This window comes from Parasteatoda tepidariorum, chromosome 1 (genome assembly GCF_043381705.1).
Source record: "Parasteatoda tepidariorum isolate YZ-2023 chromosome 1, CAS_Ptep_4.0, whole genome shotgun sequence".
In the NCBI taxonomy this organism is placed as follows: Eukaryota; Metazoa; Arthropoda; class Arachnida; order Araneae; family Theridiidae; genus Parasteatoda; species Parasteatoda tepidariorum.
Window position 1 is genome coordinate 9,986,009 of NC_092204.1, and position 26,785 is coordinate 10,012,793.

The 26,785-nt window shown below is 29.4% G+C and overlaps 1 protein-coding gene across 4 annotated transcripts in view; it reads right to left on the bottom strand.

Moving 5' to 3' along the window:
* LOC107454138 (uncharacterized) overlaps positions 1-26,360 on the bottom strand; it is a 28,935-nt gene extending 2,575 nt beyond the window's left edge. Inside the window, exons 1-5 of one of the 4 annotated variants that reach the window (XM_016071209.3) lie at positions 26,156-26,360; positions 9,790-9,848; positions 9,159-9,605; positions 5,405-5,534; positions 3,148-3,225 (exon numbers count right to left, since the gene is read on the bottom strand). In XM_016071209.3, coding sequence (XP_015926695.1) covers positions 3,148-3,225; positions 5,405-5,534; positions 9,159-9,605; positions 9,790-9,837 — 703 coding nt within the window. In that variant the 5' untranslated portion in view covers positions 9,838-9,848; positions 26,156-26,360. Of the gene's footprint in view, positions 1-3,147; positions 3,226-5,404; positions 5,535-9,158; positions 9,606-9,789; positions 9,849-14,622; positions 14,647-15,063; positions 15,270-22,988; positions 23,191-26,155 lie in introns of those variants that run through there. The other 3 variants (XM_016071210.3, XM_016071211.4, XM_071186229.1) reach the window with 3 other exon arrangements.
* Positions 26,361-26,785: the final 425 nt, after the last annotated feature.

Consider the following 26,785-nt stretch of genomic DNA (forward strand, 5'->3'; position numbering starts at 1 on the left):
TTCTTTCCACGCTCTATTTTTTTTTCTTAAGCGAAGACGATAATTTTTGTAGCAATGTAGAAATAGAAATTGATACCATAAAAAATTATATAGAAATAGAAATTGATATCATAAAAAATTAATTCGTTTTTGGGGTAGACTATATTTGAGGGTGCCCCCGCCAAGTTGTGATCGAGGTTGATCGCCAAGCTGGGCGATGTTGAAAACCAATCGTTATTCTGATTGGTTTAGATTTTAATCGTGATTCTGATTGGTTAAGAATTTAGCGTTGTTTTTAAATGTAATTTCAGAGATCCGTTAGTTCTACTTTGGATACTGGCTGGTAAGGTTACTTTTGCTTCTGGTACTAAAAATGAATACTGTCAATAAGACAAATCTTAAGTTTCTGTACGATTTGAATAACAAAGGAAAAAAAGTAGTGATTGACTGGTGTATGAATGAAGGTTTAATTAGTAATAGATATAAATGTCCTGTTTGTGGGAAAGATGTCTCTGGTTGAACGTAAAGATTGATCAGATGGATTTGAATGGGTCGTGTGAAAGGTTCAAATGCTCCCAACATAAAAAGATCTATTAGAAAGGGATCGTAGTTTAGACAGTACCTAACTGCAATTAGAGAATTCTGTGCACCAAAATCTGAAGATATTCAAGCTTAATGAAGAAGTGAGTTATTTTTCTCTTTTTCTTTCTGTGCTTACTCCATTAATTTTTGTTTCGATTCAAAATGCATTATAGTGGGTTTATTAATTTTGATTCTATTCTGTTCACTGCAATTTTAAAAAGCTTTGCTTGAATTTTCAATTGTTTCATTGAAATATCACTATGTTTTGGCCGCTATTCCTGTTACCACGGAGTTCTGGCAACCAAGTAAGACGCCAAACATAAGTCGCCGATTTCGCCAAGGGGCACCCTCAAGTATATTTTCCCCCGTTTTTGTGTTCTTTTCATGTATTTAGCATTTTAGTTTTTTTTCTTGAGCGTTGTAGCCATATAATATATAAAATAGGAATTTAATTGTTTTTGAAGGAACGATCACACTTACCTTGGATCTCTTTGGTTTTTCTATTCTTTATTTTAACAGTTTTTATTAAATGTAATTAGTTATTTCAGAAAGTTTCAGTTTGCAGGTAAGCACTTAGATTTTAATACTGAAGTTTCATGATTTGCTTTCATAGTATGTTCTAAAGTATTCGTTGACTTCTTAAAAACCCGATTACTGACATGACATGGCAGAATCGCCTTCCAAAAAACTTTGTATTTTGTCAAAGAAAAGGATATTAAGAGATTCTCAAAGAAGAAGAAGGGCCCAAGAAACATCTGTGGAACGTCGAAGAAGGATGGAACATGACCGAATTTCGACAAGCAATTCTAGAGCCCAAGAAGTATCAGAGAAACGTCAAAGATTAGAAGAGGTTTTCACCTAATGATGATTTCGAAAGCAACTTTTGTATTATGCTTTTACAATTTCTGAGGCCTTTTTAAAAAAAAATTTAAAAAAATCAAGTCTCCACCTGATATTTATATTATAGGTTAGATTACCATAGGCCTTAGGTTACCATAGGCCTTATGTTACCATACCAAAGTTACATCTTCAAACATCCTCAAGAGCTATAACACATCTGCAACAGAACTGGATATGAAGACAAAATTGCAGGACAGGAACACTTTAATTGTCCACTAATTTTCAGATTTCCTGCTATGTTTTAAAAAGCTTTATTTGTGAAAACCGTTAGCGTGGCGGACAGCTGGCCGCCTTTAGCGGCTAGTAAATAAATAAAATTGAAATAAACATGTTTCAAGTAGTAATTGTTTGGTTTTAAAAAAATTAAGCAATTTGGTAACTGCTTAACATTTTTAAAATGTATTATTAATTAGTAATGCCAGTGGAACACCACACGTTACGAGGATCGATACGTATCCCTATTAATGGTAAAAAGGAATAGAAATCTCATTCCTAGTAAGATAGCTGTAGACATTGCAACTACTACCGGTACGCAGGTTTCTGCCAGAACAAAGTCACGGAGATTGAATCAAGTTGTAACGGAAGCCTGTTCGATTCAGCTCGCTTCAACCACGCCATCGTCGAGTGAGATTACGCTGATGTAAGGATTGGTTGGGGTCACCAATAGCTGCCCAGAGTGATATTCTACGATGAATCCCATTTCACAGTGACAAGTTATTCTGGTCACCAGATAATGAGGAGAGTGACATTTAACTGTGACAAGTTATTCTGTTAACCAGATAGTATATAGAGAGAGAATGGAACATGTTATGTATAACAGCATATTCATGAAAGTGATCGGTGTGGCCCATTCATGATGATGTGGACAGGCATAATGCGCAAAGGTAGAATACCGCTTTATATCTTTGGGAGCGGTAACGCTACAGCTCAGCGGTATTGCACATAGATTATTCTTGGATTATGTTCGTCTATTTAGAGATGTGGTAAATCCAAATTTTCAGTTTTCAAACGACCATGCGCTGCCATACAGGAGCACTAAGGTATAGGACACACTAGAAAGTGAAGGTATTGTTCGTATGCAATGGCCTGCGCACTCCCCGGACCTGAATCTTATAGAGCCTGTCTGAGATATCCTTGACAGGCATGTTTCGTAGGGAACGCGCTTAGAAGAGTTAGAGCACACCATTTGGCTTAAAGGTGCATTAAACCCTATGCCCGGAAATGTAGCAGCAGAGAGCTAGCGAGCTTCCCTCTTATGAACTGTTAAGAAACACATGAAGAAGCTCAGCACAAAGTTCTCAATAGGGAATCATCCCCAGTGGACGAATCCTAGGAATAAAATTGCATAGATCACTAGGAATAAAATCCAACAGGAATAAAATTGCATAGATCCCTATGCAATTTTAATCCTGGTGGTGTGTCCTAATTCCCTTGGGAGGTTATGAAACATTTATGCGACTCTTCTGTTATTAATAACGTTTTGAAACTTGCACATTTCAACAAAAATTGGCTAAAAATGTCATTTAAAAAAGAGTGCAGCTGGAAGAGAGAAACCGGTTTCAGACTCAATCACGTGATCTGTAAAAACAAATCTCATGCAAAAAATAAAATGTTCCGCATAAGTCTTATTAATAAGTAAACTAAAAAAATAAATATTTCGAGAAATATTTTAATTTAAATATTTACCTGATTTCAATGTCTTTGGCTCCTGCCCAAAAGTAAAATCTTTAATTTCACTATACCAGCTGTCAACAGCTTCTCTGCCTATGAGAAATGTAGAAAATTACTGACTCAGGTAACTACACTCGGAGAATTTTCTAACTACGTCTTAAACGTCTATTATAGCTTTTTTATATGAAGTTATTATTTAAGATGCGAATTTCGTACATAATATTCTTAAATTTGTCGCTGAAATTCTAGTATTTTTTAATTTCCAACAGAGTTTACATATGCACCCGGTCTTATCCGACGAGTGGGGTAATACGATTTGTCTTTTTTTTAAAAAAAAAATCATTTATAAAATAAAGTGCATCGATGAATTTTTCAGGAATGATTTATTGTACGTAACTAAAAATGACTTATTTATTGTACACAACTAACTAACTGACAGATTTAATAAATAATTTGATAAAATCTGACAGTTTCTGGGTCGAACAGTTTCGCTCCAAAAGGCATTCGAATCTTAGCTACCTGCTCTTACCCTCACTTTGCCCTAATTGTTTTTGATAGCATTAAGCTACTGTGTCCCTTAGGAAAATTTGCCATAAGAAATTACCATAAGATACCTTTGGGGTTTTGCCTATGTTTAAATTATACTATGCAATTTTGCCATAAACGCACAACAAAAATTATACCATACAATTTTGCCATAAACGTACAACAAAAATTATACCATACAATTTTGCCGTAAACGTACGACAAAAAATATACCATACAATTTTGCCATAAACGTGAGAGTACAGCAAATTATTTACCATATGCGCATGGCAAAAGTGCATGATAAAATTTAAGGATGAACCCATTGGGATATCCTAGGGTCACTTTTTTATGCCATACAACTATGATGTGTTATAGCCTATGAAATTTTTCCATAGGCTATGCAGTAAAAGAAGCCTTCACCCTTCCACAGCCAGATCCTCTCTCCCATATGAATGACGCATGCTCATAGTGAATTTCCATTACTTTGCCTTAGTCTATGGTACTTCCCTTTAAACCTACCATAAATGGTGTCCCGTCATAAAGTACCATACAAATTTGTATGGTTATTATAGCCTTATGATATCTTGCCAATTGAATGCCATACAAATGTCTATAGTAACCATATACTTATGGCTTGTCGACATATAAATTTCTATAGTTACCATAGGCTTATGGTATATTTCCATATAAATTTCTATGATAGCCATAGATCACCATAGGTATGTCTACGGCAAATTTTTCTAAGGAGTAGTACTTTCGCTCAAACGAAGGAGAGCAGTGTTGGTGACTATGTCTACGAGAATAATTGACTTCAAGTAACGGTTTGAGGGTGACATGTATGAAAGATTTTGACTCAGGTCTGCGAAACAAGCATCAACACCCTCTTTGAAGCGCACCTGATGGGAGAAGTTCTTTTATTAGACAGATAGTACCGATATTTTGCTATTATTATAAAAAAAAATCCGAAAGTATCAGGTGTGAGGTTACATACTAGTATTTGTGACGTCATATTAAATAAATTTCCATGTTTTGTTCTAAAGATATTGACCTACAATTAACCCTTTGTCCCAGGTAGGTCACCGGTGACCCTTTTATAAATTTTTTTCCAACTCTCTAAACACCAGTAAAAAAATTATTACGATACTTTTAAATTGTGAAAAATAGTCCAATAGTCACTAAGAAATCTGTTGAACTACCGGAATTATATTTATACTAAAATATTAAAATATATCAACTGAAGACATCGCATCATATTGTGCAATTTGGAGTGTAAACTAACTGTAAGACAGTGAAATCTTGTAACTGTAAACCGTTGAACGGTAACTGATGTACAACTCAATTGATTTAAACGTTTTGGGGTACCGCCGTTTACTAATCGTTAAGACACGGTTCCCAGCAGATCACCGAAGTCAAGCATCACAGGCTGCGGTCAGTGTGCGGTTTGGTGACCACTTGGATTAGTCTGCGTAGGGACCGAGAGTGTGCGGTATTGGTCCTCGTTAAACTGTTCTTCCGTGAAGTGCTCGACTTCGCGTGCAGGTCGTTGGGCTACCAAAGCGGGGTGCCATCCCTTCTGCAGAAGATCAAAATTGTAATGACATACTTTCGGATCATCCTTAAGGATGTTTCCCAGACAGTCGCCAATAGCCCATTGTGCAGCTCTAGAGTGACGAAAATGAACTGCAACTTGAACAACTGCCCTCTTTAAAACTAATTTCTGCACTAAAATTTATTCGTGTATTACCTGTAACTTGGTGATTAGGATCTGAGCTCCATTTCATGTAAATGTTTTCACCATATTTGTGTTCTTTGCGATGTTCGAATCGGTCAGTAGTAGCTAAATGATCTGCCCATTCTTTTGCATAGGCGCAAATCTGGAAAATAAATAGACCTCTGATAAAACTATGAGAGAATAAAAGAGAAAAAAAACATCAATAATTAAGACTTTAGCAGTGAGATATTTAAATATTTCTCAAAATATTATATTTTGCATGTAAGTTTTAAACAGTCAACAAATAATCAAATACGGTCCCTGGCCGAATTATTAGACGCATTATAAGATTCCATTGAAAATCTTAATCATCAGGTCATACTATACAGCTTTATTGTTTTTACCTGACTGAAACCGGTTTGCACTTGTTTACGTTCGTGTATCAATGGGTTAACATTGTAATGAAATATGTTAAAAATAAATACAAATAGGAAGTATATAAGAAATCTCCTGAATAAAAACCCATTACATGTATGTTTAAATATAAAAGTAACGCATTTAAACTCGTGCAAAACATGTAATTATTAAAAAAATTACATTGCGTCTAATAATTTGATCTAATTATTACAATATAATTATATCAAATCTGATGAAATAAATGTTTTATATTTATATAATATATCGTCTAATTTATCCAATTGTCGAATTTGTATTATAAATCGCCTAGTTTAACCAATGATACTCGAACGTAAGCAAGTGCAAACCGGTTTCAGTCGCGTACAAACAATAAAGCTGTATAGTATCACCAAATAATTAAGATTTTAAGTAGAAATAGTTAAAATGATATTATAATTTCCTCGTATTTTGTCTCTGAAGCTATTTAAAAGAATCTTAAAATTTTTGTAAGCAATTATAAAACTTTCTCCTGAAGCGCTATTTTAAAACAAAAAAATTATTATTATTTAATAATTATTATTATTATAAAATATTTATTATTTTGCTTAATTACGGATAAATACAAATCGTAACATCAAGATAAAATACCGCAATTTTGAAAGTAAAAAGAAATGCAAGTTAATTTCAACCGGATTGTTAAGTAATGGAATTTTAAAAAAAATATATTTCTAAATTTTTATTTCTTAAAAATTATTCGAGCGATTCCGTTCAAATTTTAGATTTGATCACTTAATAAGCACTTTAAAATTTAAAAAATACTACTATGCTATACTATTCAAGCCTTTTTCGATCATTATTTAATTAAATAATAAAAAATTGAATAAATATAAAAAATAAATTTCACGATGAATTATTTTTCAAATAAGCGAGAATAAAAGTACGTTCAAAAACTTTTAGAAGCTTTTGAAATATTCTAGAGATTTTAAAAAGTGCGTAAAAAGAGAAATAATCCTTAAAGGATCTAAATTTTCGATCAATATCCTTCTTAAATTATTCTAAGAATATTTTTCAGTTAGAAAAGATCAAAAATAAAAAAAAATCAGAAAAGAACTAGAGCGTCTGAAAATAGCACTAACGTTTGTCTAGAATATTGAACGTTTTCCATGAAAATAGGATTAAAATTATAACAATAAATAGAATATTTTGGAGGAAAATTAAAATGTATTTTTTATACAAATATTTTTAATTATTTTAATTTTTAAAATGGCGTTCTACAATTAGGGTTTCAGTTTTATATTTTTCTGGAAATATCACTTATATGATTAAAAGTCTAACGTTTACATCAGATAGTTTTGAAATTAATTTTATAAATTTACACCACGAAATTTATATCATTTTATTATAAATATTTTTTAAAAAATCATATTGTAAAATGGCGTCTTATTTTTTTTATTTTAGTTCCAATTTTTTTTCCCCATCAGATTGTCAGACTAGTCCTTAAAAGTTTGACACATTTTAGATTAAAATTCCGCAATGATGAAGGATAGTTTGGGAAACTTACTTTTGGCCATAAATGGAAATTTGGCCATAAAAGAGATTTATAAGGATTATTTTGTAAAATGGTGCTGTGCAATAATATTGCACAACACCAGATAAGTGCACCATAATATTACACTTATCCATCACTAATTTTTTGAGCATTCATCATGGATAAAGAATTCAGGAAAAAATATGTATGATGATAACTGTATGGTAATACCATTTTAGGTAGAAAAAAAAGAACATAATTCTGGTAAATAAAATCAAAATATACTGTATATAAACCACTCATTTGGTAATGTTTCCGCTCATATGATATCAATTTACCTGAAATTCTGGTTTAAAAATTATATTTCTTATTTCCACACATTTTGTAAAAAAAAGTGAGAAATAAATTGAATCGAATAAATTGCTTTTATGCCATGATCTAAGGTATCATGATAGAATTCAAAAATTTCACCACATATTATAAAACCATATTTTCTTGATAATTTTACCAAACCCATTAAAAATTACCGAGTTTTTTGGTGTTCTCATACGTTTAGAAAAGCGGAAAATTGTATCATATTCTGGTAGTTTTAACCATACCTTTTTTCTCAGTGAAGCATCCAATGATGTAAAAATCACTATAGTTTTTATCCCATATTTCACAAATAACATTTTTTAGTTTCGTTCTTTTGGTGTCTTAATATGCTGTCATGCTGCCTTTCTATGGTTCACGCTGCCTTTTTATGGTTGCTATCAATTTTTTCTTGCACCCAATGTTCTAACAGAACTGTTTTTAACTCAAAAATATCGCGTAATAACTTCTTTGGTGAAGATTTTTGAAACTCAAAGTCTTATCAACATGAATTAATGCTATATACTTAAAAAAAGGAAAACTAAATCTTTTCCTGAGAAAAAACATTTCTTTATCGCTTGGAATTTTCCTCACGTGAGCTATTTAGTTGGAGCTCTTGAAAGCAAAAAGTGATAAACCATGTTTTTATGTATAAAACAAGAAATTTTGCAGAGACAGACAGTTGAAAAGATGCGTAACATTAGTAAACCAGTAGTGCGTTGTCATCTACTAACAGAGGCAAAGTGAGCTAAATGTAAGTCATTGAAGAATACAGTTAGTTACAGTAAAGTAGGGGAATTTTTATAGAATGTGGGTTATCACTTTTTTTTACCTACAAGTTCTTGAAACATAATAGAAGAAAATAACCAAGTCAATGATTGACAAAAATGACATCATGTGCTTGCTGTGGCTAGAGCAGGTCTTTTAAATAACAAATAATATAGTTTTTCTTTTTTAATTATCGTTTTCCTTTTAATTTATCGTTTTCATTATTTAATTATTATTTTATAGCCTATTTCATATTATTATCGCACTTTCATTAGTATTTTGTTGTTGTAAATTATGGTGATGGCAACGTTCGTTGTTATGGTAACGAAAAAGAAGTTTAGTAAGAGTTCTAAGAAAACGTTAACGCTGTGTGAAATAAATAAAAGATCTGCTTTTAAAAAATGTCTGCCACTTATTAAAATACGAACTAACAAGAAAATAAGCACTAAAATTATTACTGTTATGTCTATGCCAATGTGTTTAAGTTATTTAAGTGCACGTTAATTTTTTTCGGGAAGGAAGCGAGTCAATGAAAACGCTTTAATTATGTCACTTATAAACAAAGACCAAAAATGATCCAGTTTTCTAGATCAAATTCTCAACAGCTGAAAGTGCACAAACCTATTTTTTTCCCGACTTGCTGACACTTGACAGTATGTTATTTTATATGGCAAGCAAGGTCAATGTGATAAAAACCAAAAATTTAATAAAAATTAAAATTTAAGAAAATGATGATGTAAATACTTCTTTTGATAAAGTCAAAATCGGTACACCATGAACTTTTCGATATTCATTATGAGCCTCCAAACACTCTTTTTCAAACTGGCCAGGCTTTACAGTGGCTGTCTTCGCTGCCTTTGGCTCAGAAGACTTGGTAGTATCAGATTTGCCGAGATTGAGTCCAAGCTTTTGAGCAAAAGATTTGCTTTCTGAACCATTTTTGGGTTTTTCGGATTTCTCCGGGCTGTCATACGTTTCAACCGTTTCCTCGATGACTTCTTTTTTACCAGAACTATCTGTGTATATGATTTGGCGGGTGACGCTGGTCCCCCCTGAATGGAACTTTTTGGGATCAAGGTCCAAGGTTTTGAACGCAGAATCAAAGTCATCTTTCGTGCAGGTGATTGTGGTCGTTTTGGTCTGTATTCCACCTGTTGTTTCTACTTTTTCGGTAACAATTTTCTTTGTTACCTGGAACAAATAAAAAGTACAATAATTAACAGATTGAATAGTTGAAATACTTGATGACATGAATGATTTATTTTTTTTAAAGGATAATGGCTTTTAGCAATAATAATGTTTAAGCAACTAAATTTGCGACAAATTTACGACAAGTAACTAAAAAGTGACAAGTTAAAAGAAACTTTGAACGTACCTTTGCGTCATCCGAATCCTTAGTTGATTTTGTTTTCGATTTAAACATTGCGTATAAATCTAAAAAAAAAATTAATAGATATTCAGAAATTATACCGAGACAAACAAAAGTTTGAAACAAATGGGAGTAATATCAATCATAAGTATATAGCAAATGAAGGAATTAAATAAAAAGATTCATTTACTTTTAGATTAAAAATAAAATAGATAATTTGATTACAATAAATAAAATACTTTCCGTTGAAAATAATATTATCAAAGGTACTTATTAAAAAGTATTATTACCCAAAGTATAAGCTCTAAGTATCTGAATCTTATTCCAAAATTTCTTTTTTTTTTCTAGATTTACCTTTTAATACAATACTGTACAGAAGGGTTTCTTAAAATTGAACAAAAACGTATTTATTATTGATTTTAGTGACATTCTAAATTGAAATAGCATTTATTCATTTTTGAAAAAAGAATAATATTCAAAAAGTTATTTATCTATAGAATTGTATATGAGAGATATGTGTATGTTACTGTTATGAGTCGAACCGAGGGCTTCTGGGTTCGTAGTAGGATATTCGAACAGTCATATTTGCTCACCACAGGCCCGGAATGGGTTATGAAGCATTATTAAAGTTAGACCGCCGCAGTCAGACATCATTATATACTTAACACAAACTTACACATTTTACATAATTTAATGGTACAAATTGTTGCAATTTGAAAAGCGTGGTCTCAATAGTTTAGTCAGAAAATCGGTATTTTCAATTTTATTTATTGTTTCTTTCGATATTTTTTTTAAAGGAAGATTTCCCCGAATTGAATGCATGTCATGATGTGTCATTGTCGCGGCTACTATATAAAGCTTCCTAACTTTCCCGGGTCTGGGGAGAACAATTATAAAAATTAAGGCATTCTTTTAAAAACCCAGCAGTCCTTGGTTCGAATCTTGCCGACAGGCAACGAACAACTCTCTCACGTATTCCCTCCCTCACAGCATTTTTAAGACAATGAATTTTTCTCAAAAGTGAGTATATGCTGTTTGAATTTCACATGCCATTGTATTCGAGAATGGATACATGTATTGGATACATGAATGGATTTGGGATAACCAAATTTTCAATTTGGAAACTAATATTACATATTTTGGCTCAATTTCAAGAAACTCTTTTTTTACTGTGTAAAAAACTTAATTTTTAAAAGTTAGTTTATGCATAAAAATAATTGAATAGTTTGAATAGAATATAAATTTACCGTAATATTTTTAATTACATTTCTTAGCTTGGACCACGCAATAATTTCGTTATTTTTAAATCTGAACGATTCAAAGTTGAGGTTTTTATACGAAATATTAAAAAAGAAAATGATTTATAAAACTTGTTTTTCTTGCATATTAAATTTATTTAATCTGCTTTATAAAGAGTTAAAAGAAAAATATTAACAATGAGCACTGAATTGACAAAGAAGACTTTTCTAAGACTCAGTTCTAATCTTCTTATGTTATTTTTTATTTTTATTTTAATGCTTATAAGTCTTAATATTCCAAATCTAATCTTCTTATAAATTCTATCTTACATTCTCAATATTCACTATTAAGCTTCCTCTTATTAAGTAAAACTCAAACGATTTCAAAACTCTTATTAACTTTATAGATATTATAAAAATTAAAGTACTTAAAAAAGTGTTTTGACATAAATTTTTAGTCTGATTCCTTTGCAAGTTGCTGTATTTTTAGAATGTCAAATGATGAAAACGCTTTCAGGGGATTTCATTTTCTTGCGCTATTCATTTCGCTTACCAACCTTCTTAATTGCTTCAAAATTGTGTTTTTTTATTATCATTATGAACAGATTGTTACATAAAAAATAAAGATTTCTCAAATTTAAATTTAAGACTCCAAAATTTTTAATTGTTTTAAGGTGAATAATTGTGTTAGTAGTTTAATTGTATTAAGGTTAGTGCAAAAACATGATTTTAGACAAAATTTTCGAAATTCAGTTTATTATAAATTTAGAAATCCTGTAGTCATAGCTTCCTAAAAAATACTTTATTTTCGTTTGTACTTCAATTATTTACAAATTTATAGTTTTTGTACAAGGTGTTAATATTTTATAGACAAGTGATTTTAAGTCTCTAAATATATTTATCTCAAAATCTGTTTTATATTTTCACGCTTTACCCCACCTTAAACACGATTATCTACAATTTTTCATGAGTGTTTATGATTATAACACACATGTTTTGAACCATAGACTAAGAGAAAAAAGTTGAATTTATTTTTTATGCATGCATTTTTGTAAAGACATGTGCCGAAATTTAAAAAAGTCTGCTTTTTTAACTGCATTGATCCCTAATTCAGTAGTATATGCACTTGCTTTTAAAATAATAGTTCAAAACATTGTTGATAGCTTAGTAAATAAAATTCTCAAAGAATTTTTTATTTTAGGTGATAGAATTGTGTTTTACAGTGTTTAGTGTCTACGAAAAAAAAAGTCTTATTTTTTACCTAAAAATAACCACTTAAAAAAAAAAACTAATTATAATTTTTTTATGCTTGTTTAAGTTTTTACACTTCATAAAAAACTAGTTTTTCAAAATTTCATATTAATATTTAAGATAAAGTTGTCGAAGTTGGTCGGATACCTTAACACAGATTTAGTTCCTTTGATTTAACTTCCGATTTTATTCGAATAAAACTTATACTAATCATTTATTTCGGTTACCATTGCAACCCTATCCACAAACCTGTTTTTTTTTGTAAACTTCTATTATGTAGTATTGCAAATTATATAAGGTATAATCGGATACCATAAAATAGATTTGGTTCTTATGATTTAGTTTCCGATTTTATTCGAATGAAATTTAAAACTAATCATCTATCTCAGTTACCATTGCAACTGTATCCACAAACCTGTTTTTTAAACTTCATTACGTAGTATTGCAAATAATACTACTCAATACTGACTGGACAGCAAGAACAAAATTAAAAATGTGGAAACTTTTTGTAATGTGGAAACTCATCGTTTTGAGCTTTCTTTTAAAAAGTACAAAAACCACTTAGAAAATTATTTGAAAGTTTTATATTTTTAAGACATTTAAATCAAATGTTTTCCATTAGTTGCCAAATACGATTCATATCACATTTATTGAAAAATATTCTTCCTCAGTACAAAAGAACTACTACAAATATTCATATCTTCATATTCATTTCATTTCATATCTTCATATTCATTCATATCTTCATATTCATTTTATGCAGTCATTGCAAATAGCAACCAAAGTAAGCGATGCAAGCTACAAGCTTATTGCTTTATTCCTTGTCATAAGGTGTTCAAAAATACTTGTTTTCTGTTGCAATTTATTATTGGTCCCTAAAACTCCCGAAGGATTTAAACTTTATAGCTAAGTATGAAAAATTGCATGAACCAAACACTTCTAAAATTTCAAAATTGTCCTGTAAGTATTTCTTAATATCTTAAAAAAAATATCAAAAACCGAAAGTGTCTCTTCCATTATTGCAGGGTAGTCTATGAGAAACACCGTTAGGCTCACCTTTTTATGCAACATAAAGTAACAAAATATACTTACATTTGCAGTGGTATATATCAGCTGTATCTTTCTGTAATAAACACACAGTAATGCGTGTTATACGAAAAGTTTTTTTTTATCTTCTGAAGATAATGTTACTTTGTATCCATTACATATTTCAATCAATATAGTGTTGGCTATATTTCAACGTTTTGTATAGAGTTCTATTAATCATAAGTTTGCATCAGAGTTTATATTTAACTCCCCTAATGGTCGTCGTTTCAAGGTCTAAAAAAATACATGCATGCAGTTTAATACATGCATGTAGACTTGTATCTTGGATTCATTTTTGGAAACGTTTCACGAGTTCACACATAGAAACTTAATGTAAAAAAATAAAAGGAAATTTTATTGATTAATTAAATATAAAGAAAAACATTTTTAACTTTATGAAAAGACAATGTAAGGAATTTTTATGCTTAAATAATTTATTTAAAAAGAAAAAGAAATTTTATAATTTATTCAAAAAGTAAAGAAAACAATATGCTAGATGTAAGCATAAAATTCACTTTTTACAACCTGGTCTTTAAAAAGTGACAGTTTTTAAATAAAAATTTTGTTTAACAATCAGTATCCTACTGCTTATATGTTTTAAACGTTGATGTTGCTTCACTAAAAATGTCACTTCGACCCCTCTTCCACTAATATCCTCGTTTATAAGATTCTTTTATGGAAAGATATTTTAGCACAAGACATAATTCTTAATTATTATATAGTTTTTATGAAACAATTTATTTTAATATTTGATGAAATATTTTACTGTAAAGCTAAGCATGTTTTGAATAATTTCCTGCGTAATTTTAGATGATTAAGATCAAAATTTTAAACCCAATATGTTTAATAGTTCAAGAGCATGAAAACTAAAAGCATATGTATGATTTTTCATATCATTGGACTCTTATTTAATTTTGAAAGTTTAAACAATATGATCAAGATATCTAACATGATCAATGGGATAAAAATGTGATCAAGTATCAATAAAACAAAATAAATGACACCTTAATAATTCACTAAAAATTATCTTCAACTGTAGCCAATAGGAAAAGTAATAATCACGATTGCATAATCCTTATGAAACCTATGGCCAGATCAATTTTATGAGATAACAAATTTTTTAATTATATTGACTCTGATTTGGTTTCTTAGATACAGCTTTTAATTTTATTCCTATAAAATTTAAAACTAATCATTTTTGTCGATAACAATGGCGAGTTATATCCACAAAACAGTATTTTTTTAAAAAATTTTTTAGACTTACCCTCTATAATTCCCCGACCTGCAATACGTTGTTGTGGGAATAGTTCTCTTTTTATGAAAATTTATGAAATATTTTTCACCAAAGGAAAAATTTAAGAATACTGATTATTCAGCAATTTTAACACACATTGATAGTAAATAATTTCAATTAAAATTTCTGATAATCGACTCTATTATAAAATGAATTCCTATCTTGCGAAATATGCATCATCTAAAAATAATTAAGATAAGGAAAAAAAATACAAGAACTGCATGAAAAGAGCATTGAAGAAGTATCTTTGTTTAATTATTTCTACAAATTAAATATTTTCAAATATTTTTTTTTCTTTTTTTAATTTTTGACTGACACCAAATTTTAAAAATGATCCTACAGCAGGGAATTGAATATAAAAATGTGATCATGTATCAATAAAGCAAAATAACTGACAACTTAATAACTCACGAGAAAGTATCTTCAACTTGTAGCCAATAAGAAGAGTAATAATTTCAAGATTGCATAATCCTTATGAAACCTATGTCCAGATCAATTTTATGAGGATTGAGTCGCAATGCTCTTTATATTTGATCTTAAATGTCCATACTGCGCTACTCCAAGAGCAGACGACCTCTCCTCAATGGTAACCATGGCAACCACGCATTAGGAATGACTTTTACTGTTTTTGTGTTGTGGCATTTATACTAACACACGCAAAAGCAATCGCAGTTAGAATACAATAGAAATGTGCGTATTGTCTTTAATGTTTATGTTATTAAAATCATTTATACATTTTTTTAAGAAAATGTGTTTTTTATACATATTTGTTTAAATGCTTGGTATTGTAAACAATACGAAGGAAATCAGTGATTACGAAAACAAAAACACTATTTTCGAATATGACTAATAGGAAACAATGGTTATTTATTTAATACGCGTTTGTTTCTTTTTTTTTTTCGATATTTTAAATTTATATTGCTTTGAAGGACACTTTACAGAAAAAGCAAACTCTGTTATTTTGATCAAATTTAATAATAAAAATAAATTCAACATTTTAAAAAATACGTTTTTCAAATGGAGTGAAAAAGAGAAAGTATTTTTTCTTGTCTGGCTTGAAATTCAAAATGCAGATAGCATCACTTTTACACTAAACTTTTCATTCCAATAGGAAAAATCTCTCACATCTTTTGCTCTTCGTTTTTCAACTTAGTTCGGACAAGAGTGAAATTATTTTCTTTTTAGTCTATTAGAAAAACAAATATATGTTTTTATGTATTTTATTATTAGTTGTCAGTTATTTTATTTATAAGGAACTGAGGGTGATTTTTTATGTGTGCTAGAACACCAAATAAGGCCTCAACTCGGAATCTGTAACAAAATAAATTATTAAGCTAGGGATATATTAACGGTTGACATTGGCACAAAATTGCAAAACAACAGTTTTTAAAATTTTTAAGTATTTTATGATTAGTTATTAGTTATTTAATTTGTAAAAGACTTGGGAAGATTGTTTATGTTTTTCAGAACTGCAAATAAGGCCTCAACTTTGAATCTGTTGCAAAAAAAAAATATATAATAATAATAATAATTAAGCTAGGAATATATTAAAGATGGATATTGGCACAATCTCATTATCTCTTAAAAGGAAGTCGAAATTTTGGTTGAAGATAAATTATCTTGGATGTTTATTTCTGCTTTTAGAGATCTGAAAAATTGGCTCAGGGGATGGGACATCCGCCTTCGAATAAGGTGAACCGGTATCGAATCCCCAGCGATGGCTGGTCGAAACGAATCCGCAACCAGCTTGCACCGACCACAGTGCTGACGTGATATATGCTCAGTGGTAGACGGATCATGGGTTAGAGTCTCCTTGCCGTCAGGCTAACAGTGGGTGGTTCTCGCGGTCTTTCTCTCCATGTAACGCAAACGCGGGTTAGCTCCATCAAAAAGTCCTCTACGAAGGCAAAATTTCTCCCAATACTAAATCCAGAAGTTCCCTTGTCTTCTGGTTTGGGTTTAAAATTACAAGGCTACAGAGTTGAACATTAGTAGTAGTAAACCCATAAAATTGAGTCGGCTGTTCAACGACGGTTATAAAATTGAGATATTTAGCTATTTTGCAATTTAGTCCGAAATTGGATCGATTAGTTAGATTTGACAATGAATTCCACATATATCGGTTAGAAAACTATTGAAACTTGTTTTCAGATCGAGCAGTTACAGTTAAAATATAAGAATCCTAGCTAGTCAGAGAAAGGTCAAAATTTATTTTCAAGATTCCTACATGACAAACACGTTAACAAGTTAACAAACGATGTAATAAAAAAATGTTTAAAAAAAAACAGCTTTTTGTCCATTTATACTTGATTTTGTTAACATTTGTCCACTGAGACGAAAATTATATAGTCAAAACTACCAGAGTATGGTGAGATTAGCTGTGTTTCTGACTCTATGGAAATATCCAAAAGCTCGATTATTTTTATCGAAGTGCTTTGCTAACGATTTTGGTAAAATTAACAAAAAATATGGTTTTATAATATCTGATAAAATTTAGTGATTTTATCATGATACATAGAGTGCTTGTACTTAAAACTTCGTGGATCGTAAAAAATCTGTCATAAGAATTAACAGTATTGGTGCAGCTGTCATCAGCATCTAATTTACTCACAAAATACTTTGCACCTATATAGGAGTACATTTGGAATATTCCGCCCATGCTGCAACTATCAGGTTGATCATTTACACATAACGAATAAAAAATAGAATATGACATAAAAATTATTAATGGGGTATAGTTTACTTTTCTGTTTTGTATTTTACTGAAGTCGTGGTAATAAGAACAATGATTTTTAAAATCTAAATTTTTGGTAAATCGTTACAAAATGAATGGATAAACACCGTACATTTTGGGTTTTATTAATCAGAATTATAGATTTTTATATCAGAAATGTCATTGCCGAATTGTGTGGTACCGTCAGAATTTTTTTCTCCATGCATAATAAATATACATTTAGAATTGAATATTGTTTAAAAACTCGTTTCAAAATGTGTTATATTTAATAACTAATATGAATTATAATTTTAAAAACCAGAATTTTTGGTAAACCGTTATCATATGAACGGAAAAATTACTAAATGAATGGTTTAAATATGGTAACATCTTTGAAACATTTAGAATTGCAGTTCCTTTTTTACCAGAAATGTCATTACCATACAGTACTGTTATTTCACTAGAATTTTAATTCCTGTGCAAAATATAAAAAAAATTATTTATATCATACATCGAAATTTATATTATTGCTACTCATGAAAAATAGTAAGATCACAGATCCTAAGGTTATACTAGTACGAAATCTAACACAGTGAGCCACATAAAGAAGATACTTCCAGAATAACTTAGTACAGTATGACAGTAAAATAAAACACGTTATAACGCGATAGTATAATTAAAAAAAACTTCTTGATTTGGTTACTAGTACTTATCACTATTGAACTATTAAAAAATTACTTTAAAGAAATATTTTTAAAAATTTTCCAAAAAATGTCGATAATGATATTGTAAAAGCTTATCTATATTGTTCTCCAAATTATTTTATTAATATTCTTAACAAGCGTAATGCACTATTAGTATTATAATTAAAACAATGTTTTTATTAAAAAAAATTGATTCTTTAAAAGATGGAATTTGAAATTATAATAGACAACAAATATGGTTACTTTAATGATAAAAATACTAACGATGCAATTAATACTGCAATTATTATTTTTTTAATTTTAATTTTAATTATTTAATTTTAATTAAATTATCATTCTACTGATCTGATTGTTTCTACTTTAATTCAGTTTTTAATATTTTTCTAAAATAAAACAATTTTTTCACTTAATAAAAAATACCGTTTTTTAAAGCAACTTTAAAAATGAAATGAAGTTGAAGCAGTTATAAAAAGTAAAAAACGTTAAACCAGTCATTATTGTTATTATTTTTAATTTTTTCCTGCTTAAAAGATTATCTAAACTATACCAAGCACCTTCTTTGTCACGGAGATGATCATTCTACTGATCTGATTGTTTCTGCTTTAATTCAGTTTTTAATATTTTTGTATAATAAAAAAAAATTTCACGGAAGAATAAAAAATACCGTTTTTTAAAGCAGCTTTAAAAATATATGTCAATGAAAAATGAAATCAAGTTGACGCAGTTATAAAAAGTAAAAGTGAAAAAAGTTAAACCAGTTATTATTATTATTATTTTTCAATTTTTCCTGCTTAAAAGATTATTTAAACTATACCAAGCACTTCTTTGTCACGGAGATGATCATTCTACTGATCTGATTGTTTCTGCTTTAATTCAGTTTTTAATATTTTTGTATAATAAAAAAAAATTTCACGGAAGAATAAAAAATGCCGTTCTTTAAAGCAACTTTAAAAATATATGTCAATGAAAAATGAAATCAAGTTGACGCAGTTATAAAAAGTAAAAGTGAAAAACGTTAAACCAGTTATTATTATTATTATTTTTAAATTTTTCCTGCTTAAATGATTATCTAAACTATACCAAGCACTTCTCTGTCACGGAGATGATCATTCTACTGATCTGATTGTTTCTGCTTTAATTCAGTTTTTAATATTTTTGTATAATAAAAATTTTTTTTAACGGAAGAATAAAAAATGTCGTTTTATAAGTCAACTTTAAAAATATATGTCAATGAAAAGTCAAATCAAGTTTACCAGCTATTATTATTATTATTTTTAAATTTTTCCTGCTTAAAAGGTTATCTAAACTATACCAAGCAATTCTTTGTCACGGAGATGATAATTGATTGAGGAAATTACTCACTTAAATAATAGAGTTACATCAAGGACACTGATTGTAAAGATTGCTCTTCATCCGTTCGTGAAACTTCAATTTTATAATAAAAGGTTGACTGAAAATCTTACAATTTTTATTGTTAAATTACTGTTATTTAAATCATAATTTTGAAACACTAGAACGGAGTGGGCTTACGGCTCATATTTTAAACTCGTACCCTTTCATTAATTCATTGCTTTATTAAACATTTACATTGTTGTAAACATGCAAATGTTACATGATGTACCACACACTATTATAAATGAATCACATCTGTTATCGTGATTTTTTTTAGCATGAAGAAATAATAAAAATGATTATCGCTGCTTTCGCTGCGAAGATTTTGAATCGTGACTTAAGAATTGATGTTGAACACACGATATTTAAGGAGTATTACAGTTTATTTTATGAAAAAACGTATGCGGTAAAATCGTAAGGTAATGTTTTTATTAGATGATGGAGCCTTAAGGGACATGTATTTTTCTTTATTCGGCAAAAGATACGTGACACTTTAGAAGCACGAAATACAATTTTAATACATTAAAAATCAATAGAAGTAAATTATAACAGTAAAGCTATTGTAAACAGAATAATAAATCAGGATGTAAGCAAAATTATTGTATATAACTGAATTTTAAAAATTTTTAATTATGAATGAATTGCAAACACTAATCTGAAAAATAAAGAAATAAATAGCTATGACATTTACATGCATGTTTATGAGAAAAAGACGCTTTAAATTATTTTTCAAAGCGAATTTTCAGTAAGTAAAGCAATCTTAAATCAATAGAAAAATGATTTCAAATAGACTAATAACGAAAACAAAACTTTGAAATACATGTAGAAGCTAAACAATATACAGTAAACATAAATGTTAGTAGTAAGTTAGAGTAATAGTAAAAACTAGATACTACGTAATTAATGCTACGTAAACTAAGTAAATACCTCCTTTACATTTAAAGCTAGAAATCAAATTTTAAAGACGTATTTTAAAAACTCAATTTCTCAGAAACTATCCGACCGATTTCGAGCGAATTTTGTATTTTTCTATGTAATAATGCATTACGTTTATTGAAATGATGTAAAACAATTGTACCGCACAGTTCAAAATTTTATCAGCTTCTATTAAATGAAATAACAAAAGTAATAAATATTTATTTAAAGCTATTTTTTGCATGGAATTATTTTTGGAAAAACCAAGATTAGAATTGCGTGCAAAATTGTTTCAATTCGTTTGAAAAGTTCTAGAGATATGGAGACATTTTGGGGGTTAGTAATCTGAATCCATCGAAAAAAGGCATGTTTACTATAAGTACGTTTTTGGTTCTGATTTCATAACTTAAAATATTGACCTACAACCTAATCTACAACCTAAATGTTATTAAATTTTTACGCGAATAAAATATTTAAATAAACGTTGTTTTGAATGAAATTAGAAACTGATTAAGGTTGCATATATGCATGTATATTCTAAAACTTGTTGACAAATTTACTTCGATGCAAACAGAACTCAAAATTAAAGGTTCTAGGGTGGTTTTGATTTCATAGAGTAAACATCAATGTACAATTTTATTTGACTTTCTATGACGTAATCTAAAATTTCATTTAGAATTCCGACCTTTTTACAGGAGTTTAACATAAGCATAAAATTAATTAACTGAAAACATTTAGTTGAAACAAAGAACTTTTATTATTTATTCTTTTAGAGTCAAAATGTGAAGAAAAAAGATACTATATCATCTTGCATACATGATAAAAGTTATACAAGTCAGGTTAATGACTTGAAACAGCGCTTAATTAGCAGTCAAACATGTCCTTTCAAAAATTTAATACTATATTAAATTTAATACATGCCTTTTTAAATGTTTTAATACTAGCTTACAGAAATTGAAATATATATTATTAAATTTAAAAAAAGCTAATATACAAAAGCTATTTATACAAAGCAAATATAAAGTATTAATCAATATCAAGTGCCAGTAGGAATTTAATCATCTTGCTATACCTTTAAACCAATTACCAAATTTTAAATTAATTGAAGTCGAACAATCTTGCGAACCATAAGTGAAAAATTGGAATTGAGTAAAGCAGATTTGAAGAAATTTTTTTTAATAAATAACTTTAAACAAAATGCTTGAGTTTGTAAGCAATTCCAATTTAAAAATTTGTGAGTTATTATCATTTTCTAGTGAGTGGCTTTCAATATTTTTCTTTAAATTCGGAAGATGTTTGAGTATCTTTTACTTGGTGGCAAATTCCTCAGAATGAAACAGGTTATAACGTGTATCTTCTCAAAAAATTGAACAATTTGTTAGCAAAAACCATCTAGATTCCTTAATATCTCTATTCGCGTGCTTCGCTTAAAAGTAATAATATAATTTTAATTCAATTTCAGGTCATTTGTTATTTGAATCACTTTACTGTTCGTATTACAAATAATTTATAAATCGTGTTATATCATATTTTTTCTACAAAGTATAGAGTATAATTTTCTATATTGTTAAAGTTTTAGATATACACAACGCACAAATCAGCTTATAACGCGTTCCGATTTCACAATAATAATTTTTCTGTGTTATTTAAAGCGGTAGTATAAAAGCAATGGGGATATTTCCATATAGTGATCGGTCGCGCCAACTACAATCGCCAAGGTGCCAAATAGATTTTAAACTTGCAAATTCTTTTTTAAAAAACCATGTAGATGTTTGCCCGGGAGTGGCTACGAGTTATACATTTCGAGTTGGTCCCTTTTAGAGCCCCTGAATTAGACAGGCCGACTCATCATCTGTTTTTGTTCCAAAGAGCTAACATAAGCACAATACTAACATAACGTTAACTTGCGAACTTTTTTGCTCCAATATTGCTTGATAGGTCAGCTCTGATAGTATAGGAACCTTAGTCCCTTTCTATGCTGCTTTTTTTAGTTTCTCGCAAGCCGCTGCCCGGAAGTTGCCAAGACTAGGTGATTTTTCTGCCACAGATGACGATACGGAAATCTCCCCAAAGCAATGACTATTAGCAATTTTTTTTTCTATTGAGTTGGAACTTAACACACTACTGTAAGAATTCTTTAATGTTTTCGAGTTATTTATAAATCGTTAAAACATTTTTAACTTAGTACTTTTTTTTCCAATGCCCGCCTGGGGAACAACTTACTTCATACAGGCATCGGAAGGGCAGATTTGTTGGCCCCTTTTTCAGGAACACCACGTTAGGTGGGCCAACATTGTCCCCACAGTAAGGACGGATGATACAGAAAATGAAAGAGCATCCATGCCTTGCCCGGGATTCGAACCCAGAACCTTTCTAATGCAAGGCCAGTTCTCTGTCCCCTACACAGGTCAGCCGGCTATTTAATACTTAACTAATTGGAAAAAAAAATATTAAATCATACAATTCCCTACAACTAGATAAACTCTTACGGCTTAAAAGAAAAAGCTATGTGCACATTGTTTTATAAAACATATTAAGATATTTATCTAACTGTATGTACATGTAAACATATTGATTATTGCTTTTATTATTAAAAACGGAATTATATTTACCTTTTTGATTACCGTGATGTTATTAACGAATTTTCTAAAATTTATTCATATCTTTTTTATAAAGCATTTGGGAAACATTTCGGAACTTAAAAATATATAATCATTGCAAAAGGTTTAGTCATATTTTGATAATATATCTTCAATATTTGATAAGATGCTGATAAGATAGAAAATGTAATTCTATTCTCTGAAACTGACAATCAAAAATAGTTTTCTTTTTTCTCTTTTAAATGACTCATTCAATGATGGTCATTTGCCAAAACGAGAAAATAATGTGCGGAAGTAATCAACAATGATTTAAATGATCATTGCAAAATTTTTAAATGTATCTTTAACAGCATTTCTTTCTTAGGAATGACAAACCTACACTGTAAAAAATTTTAGTGTACAATTGCCACCATTTTTGATGTTGAAGTACACTAAAATTTTTTCAAAGTGCATGTAGTCGCATTTTTTTTTAAATTTCTTTTTTCATTGTTACAGTTTTGTTTATTTATTTATTTGTTTATTTCTTGTTTGCATTAGAATAAATTTAGTGGTTTCATTGCAGAAATATTTCATTTAAAAAAAGTAAGCTCATTTTTAGTAATATATTCGCACTAATTCTTTAAAGCATTTGTTATTTTATCGATTTTCTATAATTTTTTGCACGATAATTGAAATTCAGCTCACTGTAAAGAAATTCCGAATCAAATTACAGTATAATGTACCTGCACCTTTTGGGTGCGTCATTTGTTAATTGAATTTTGAAGTAAAATCCATTTTTACGGTAAATTAGAATACCGTAATTTTTCGAGAAATATATATTTATTTACAGTGATTCAGTTATTTTGCAGTAATTCTTACTATAAAAAATAACGGTCTATTAGATTTTGTGTTTCTTAAGATGTTGCGATAAAAATTTAGTTTACGATCAAAAGTTCCGCCACCCTGAGTGCCAGTACTATTTACAGTAATTTGATCGGGAATTTCTTACAATGTATTAAAAAATGTTCTTAAGTTTACCTCAAAAAAAATATATGGCACCAATACGCCAAAATTGTTTTACAGCGTAATGTATATGTTTATTTTAATGACACAAAGTTAATTTAAATGGAGTCAATCCTAATTTAACAGAAATAAATTAATTTCTATGTATTAAAAATAAGATATCCTTTAAAACCAGATATTAAACTTTAACTTAACAGCAAAAGTATCTGAATAATGTGATTTTTTTTATAAAAAAACTGTAAAAAGCACAGTCCAGCAACAGCGTGCTGTAATTCAGGGGGGTTACAGAAATTGAACCTCGGAAATTTTCGAGACGAACGGCAATGTGGTCCGGGTAATGTGGTTAGCATTATGCTCAGGCCGCCTTTATTTTCAATCAAATTGGTTCACATTGAGCTGAAGCTGGATGGGCTTCAAGCCACTATTGAGGATCGAAGCCCTGTCCATCGCAATGACAGTTTGACACCTCTAACCACTGAGCTATCACTGCGGTAAATAACTGTAATGATATTAAACATAAAGTTCGGCTTGTGCTCAAACTTTTGAATTCAAATTTTATTTCTAGTTGAAATTGAGACGAGAATAATTGATCACGTAGAGTCTTAGCGGGAACTTTTTACTGGGTTTCAAACGTACGGACTTAACATATATAAGGGCTCAAAAAAATCTTTTCATTAAGTGAATAATCGCAAGAGACTGAATTCATAATTTAATTTTTTCTCTCCCAATTAAAAACCATGCCATTTCCGCCATTGATTCACAAAAATTCTTTTCATTTGAATTATTATTCAATCTCCTGATAAAAAGGTATTGCTGTATTTAATGAATTACAACAGGAGACAGCACATTAAAAAAATATATCTTACTGCTTTTATGTCGTGGTGATTTTTCCCGAAAACACTTATAAAATCTCTTCTGAACAATCAGAGAATGTGACTTATTATTTTACTCTCCCTTCAAACATGGAGAAATCCTATAATATATAGGTAAAACCAAATACAGTCGGATTTCTATTTAACAAACAACCATTTTTTGATTTTTTTTCCGAGGAACCAAGAACATTTTGGAAATTTCTTCGTAAAATAACTTTCAAATAGTGAAGTGAATTTTCTATTTAACGAACTCTTCTTTGAAAACCACTTTTTTCCTATTTTCCAATATTTGTCAGAACATTTCAAACTTGTTAGCGCATTTTATGGGGGAAATGACTTTGAATTGATTTTCTCAGCCCCTTAAATGTTTTGAGAAAGCAGGAAAAACCCTCTTCCCTTTTTGTTTGCATTTCAAACGAAAAACTCAGACAAAGTGAACGGATTTTATTACTAGAAATTAAATTTAAGAACGCATGTGGTAATTAATGTTTAAAATTACTTTTATAATAAATGTAGCTGTAACTTTATACATACATTTAGTTTTCATTAGTTGAAAATGTATGTAGCATGATAGTGTAACACTGGATAATGTTTTGCACTTCTCTTGATTTCCATGCAGATTTCTTTTATGGTTTAGATTTATAAGGTAAATAGTAGATTTATAAAATAAATAGTACAATAGATAGTAGTAAAATATTTACAAGATAAATTGGTATTTCAATTATGACTAGCGTTTGTGAATTTAAAAACTGTTTTGTGTTGTTTAAGTATTTCAAAAGGTGATTTTCTCTTTAACGAATTTTCCATGTAACGAACTTATTTTCGAGATTTAGCGACCTCGTTAAATAGAGGTTCAACTATGTACTCCGTTGCCTACATGCGCATATACTTACCTATAAAGCAAAAATCTAAAGCCGCAAGCCAAAGTCTCCCATTAAAAACATAAATTAATAAAATTTTTAAATTGTTAACTATGGATTTTATTAAACAAATTTCTCGAAAACTTAAATGTTAAAATATTTTAAAATTATATTAAAACAAGTAATGAATTAAACATTTACAAAACAAAATTAATGCTATGATGGGAACAGTTGGGACTAGATTATAATTTTGTCATTCCTGGCACATTTGGGCTCTAAAATTAATATAATACAGAACAATAACAGCCGAAATCAATAGCAATATTCAACCTTAATTTTAAAAACAATTCTTTTTAAAAAAGCTTTAGCTAAACTAAAATTAATTACAACTGAATTTATATTTTTACATTGTTCCAGAATCATATTCATTGGATAAAATTCTTACCTTATTAAAAATTTCCGAATCTTATCAAATTTCGCAAGCGACAATTTCTTAACTCGTTTAAATATGTATTTCTCGCCTTTTTAAAATGTCAACTATATAATCACTCATGTATACAACCCATTCTCCTTATCACAATTCCTTTTTATTTGTTTTGTGTGAGATAACATTTTTCATTGCCTGTATGTTTTATGATCCTTTTTTTATCGACGGAACTAATTGCACACCCTAGGTAGAATCGACAGGATATCCTGACGATGGCAATATCTTTTCGCAAATAGTTTTTGTTCCCGATTGAGGTTGAGTCATTTTTCGTTTATAATTTCATCTTTGCACCAGCGTATTGCATAAAAAAAGTGATTTTTAGTATAGATAAGAGAAATAAATACTGAGAATAAATATTTTTACGACAGAGATGATTTTAAAGAATTGTTTCTCTTACAAACAAAAAAAAATAGTGCGTGGAGTCCCTCCGCGCGTAATAAGTGAAACTTCGTAATGTGGAAATGAAAATAGGAAGGAGTAGAAATTGATTTTTAGTGAAATCATATTATTTAAGACAAACATTATTAACATTGCTTACAATTCACAATTGATCGCATCTTTTAATTATCATTTTCGTGAAGAAATGTG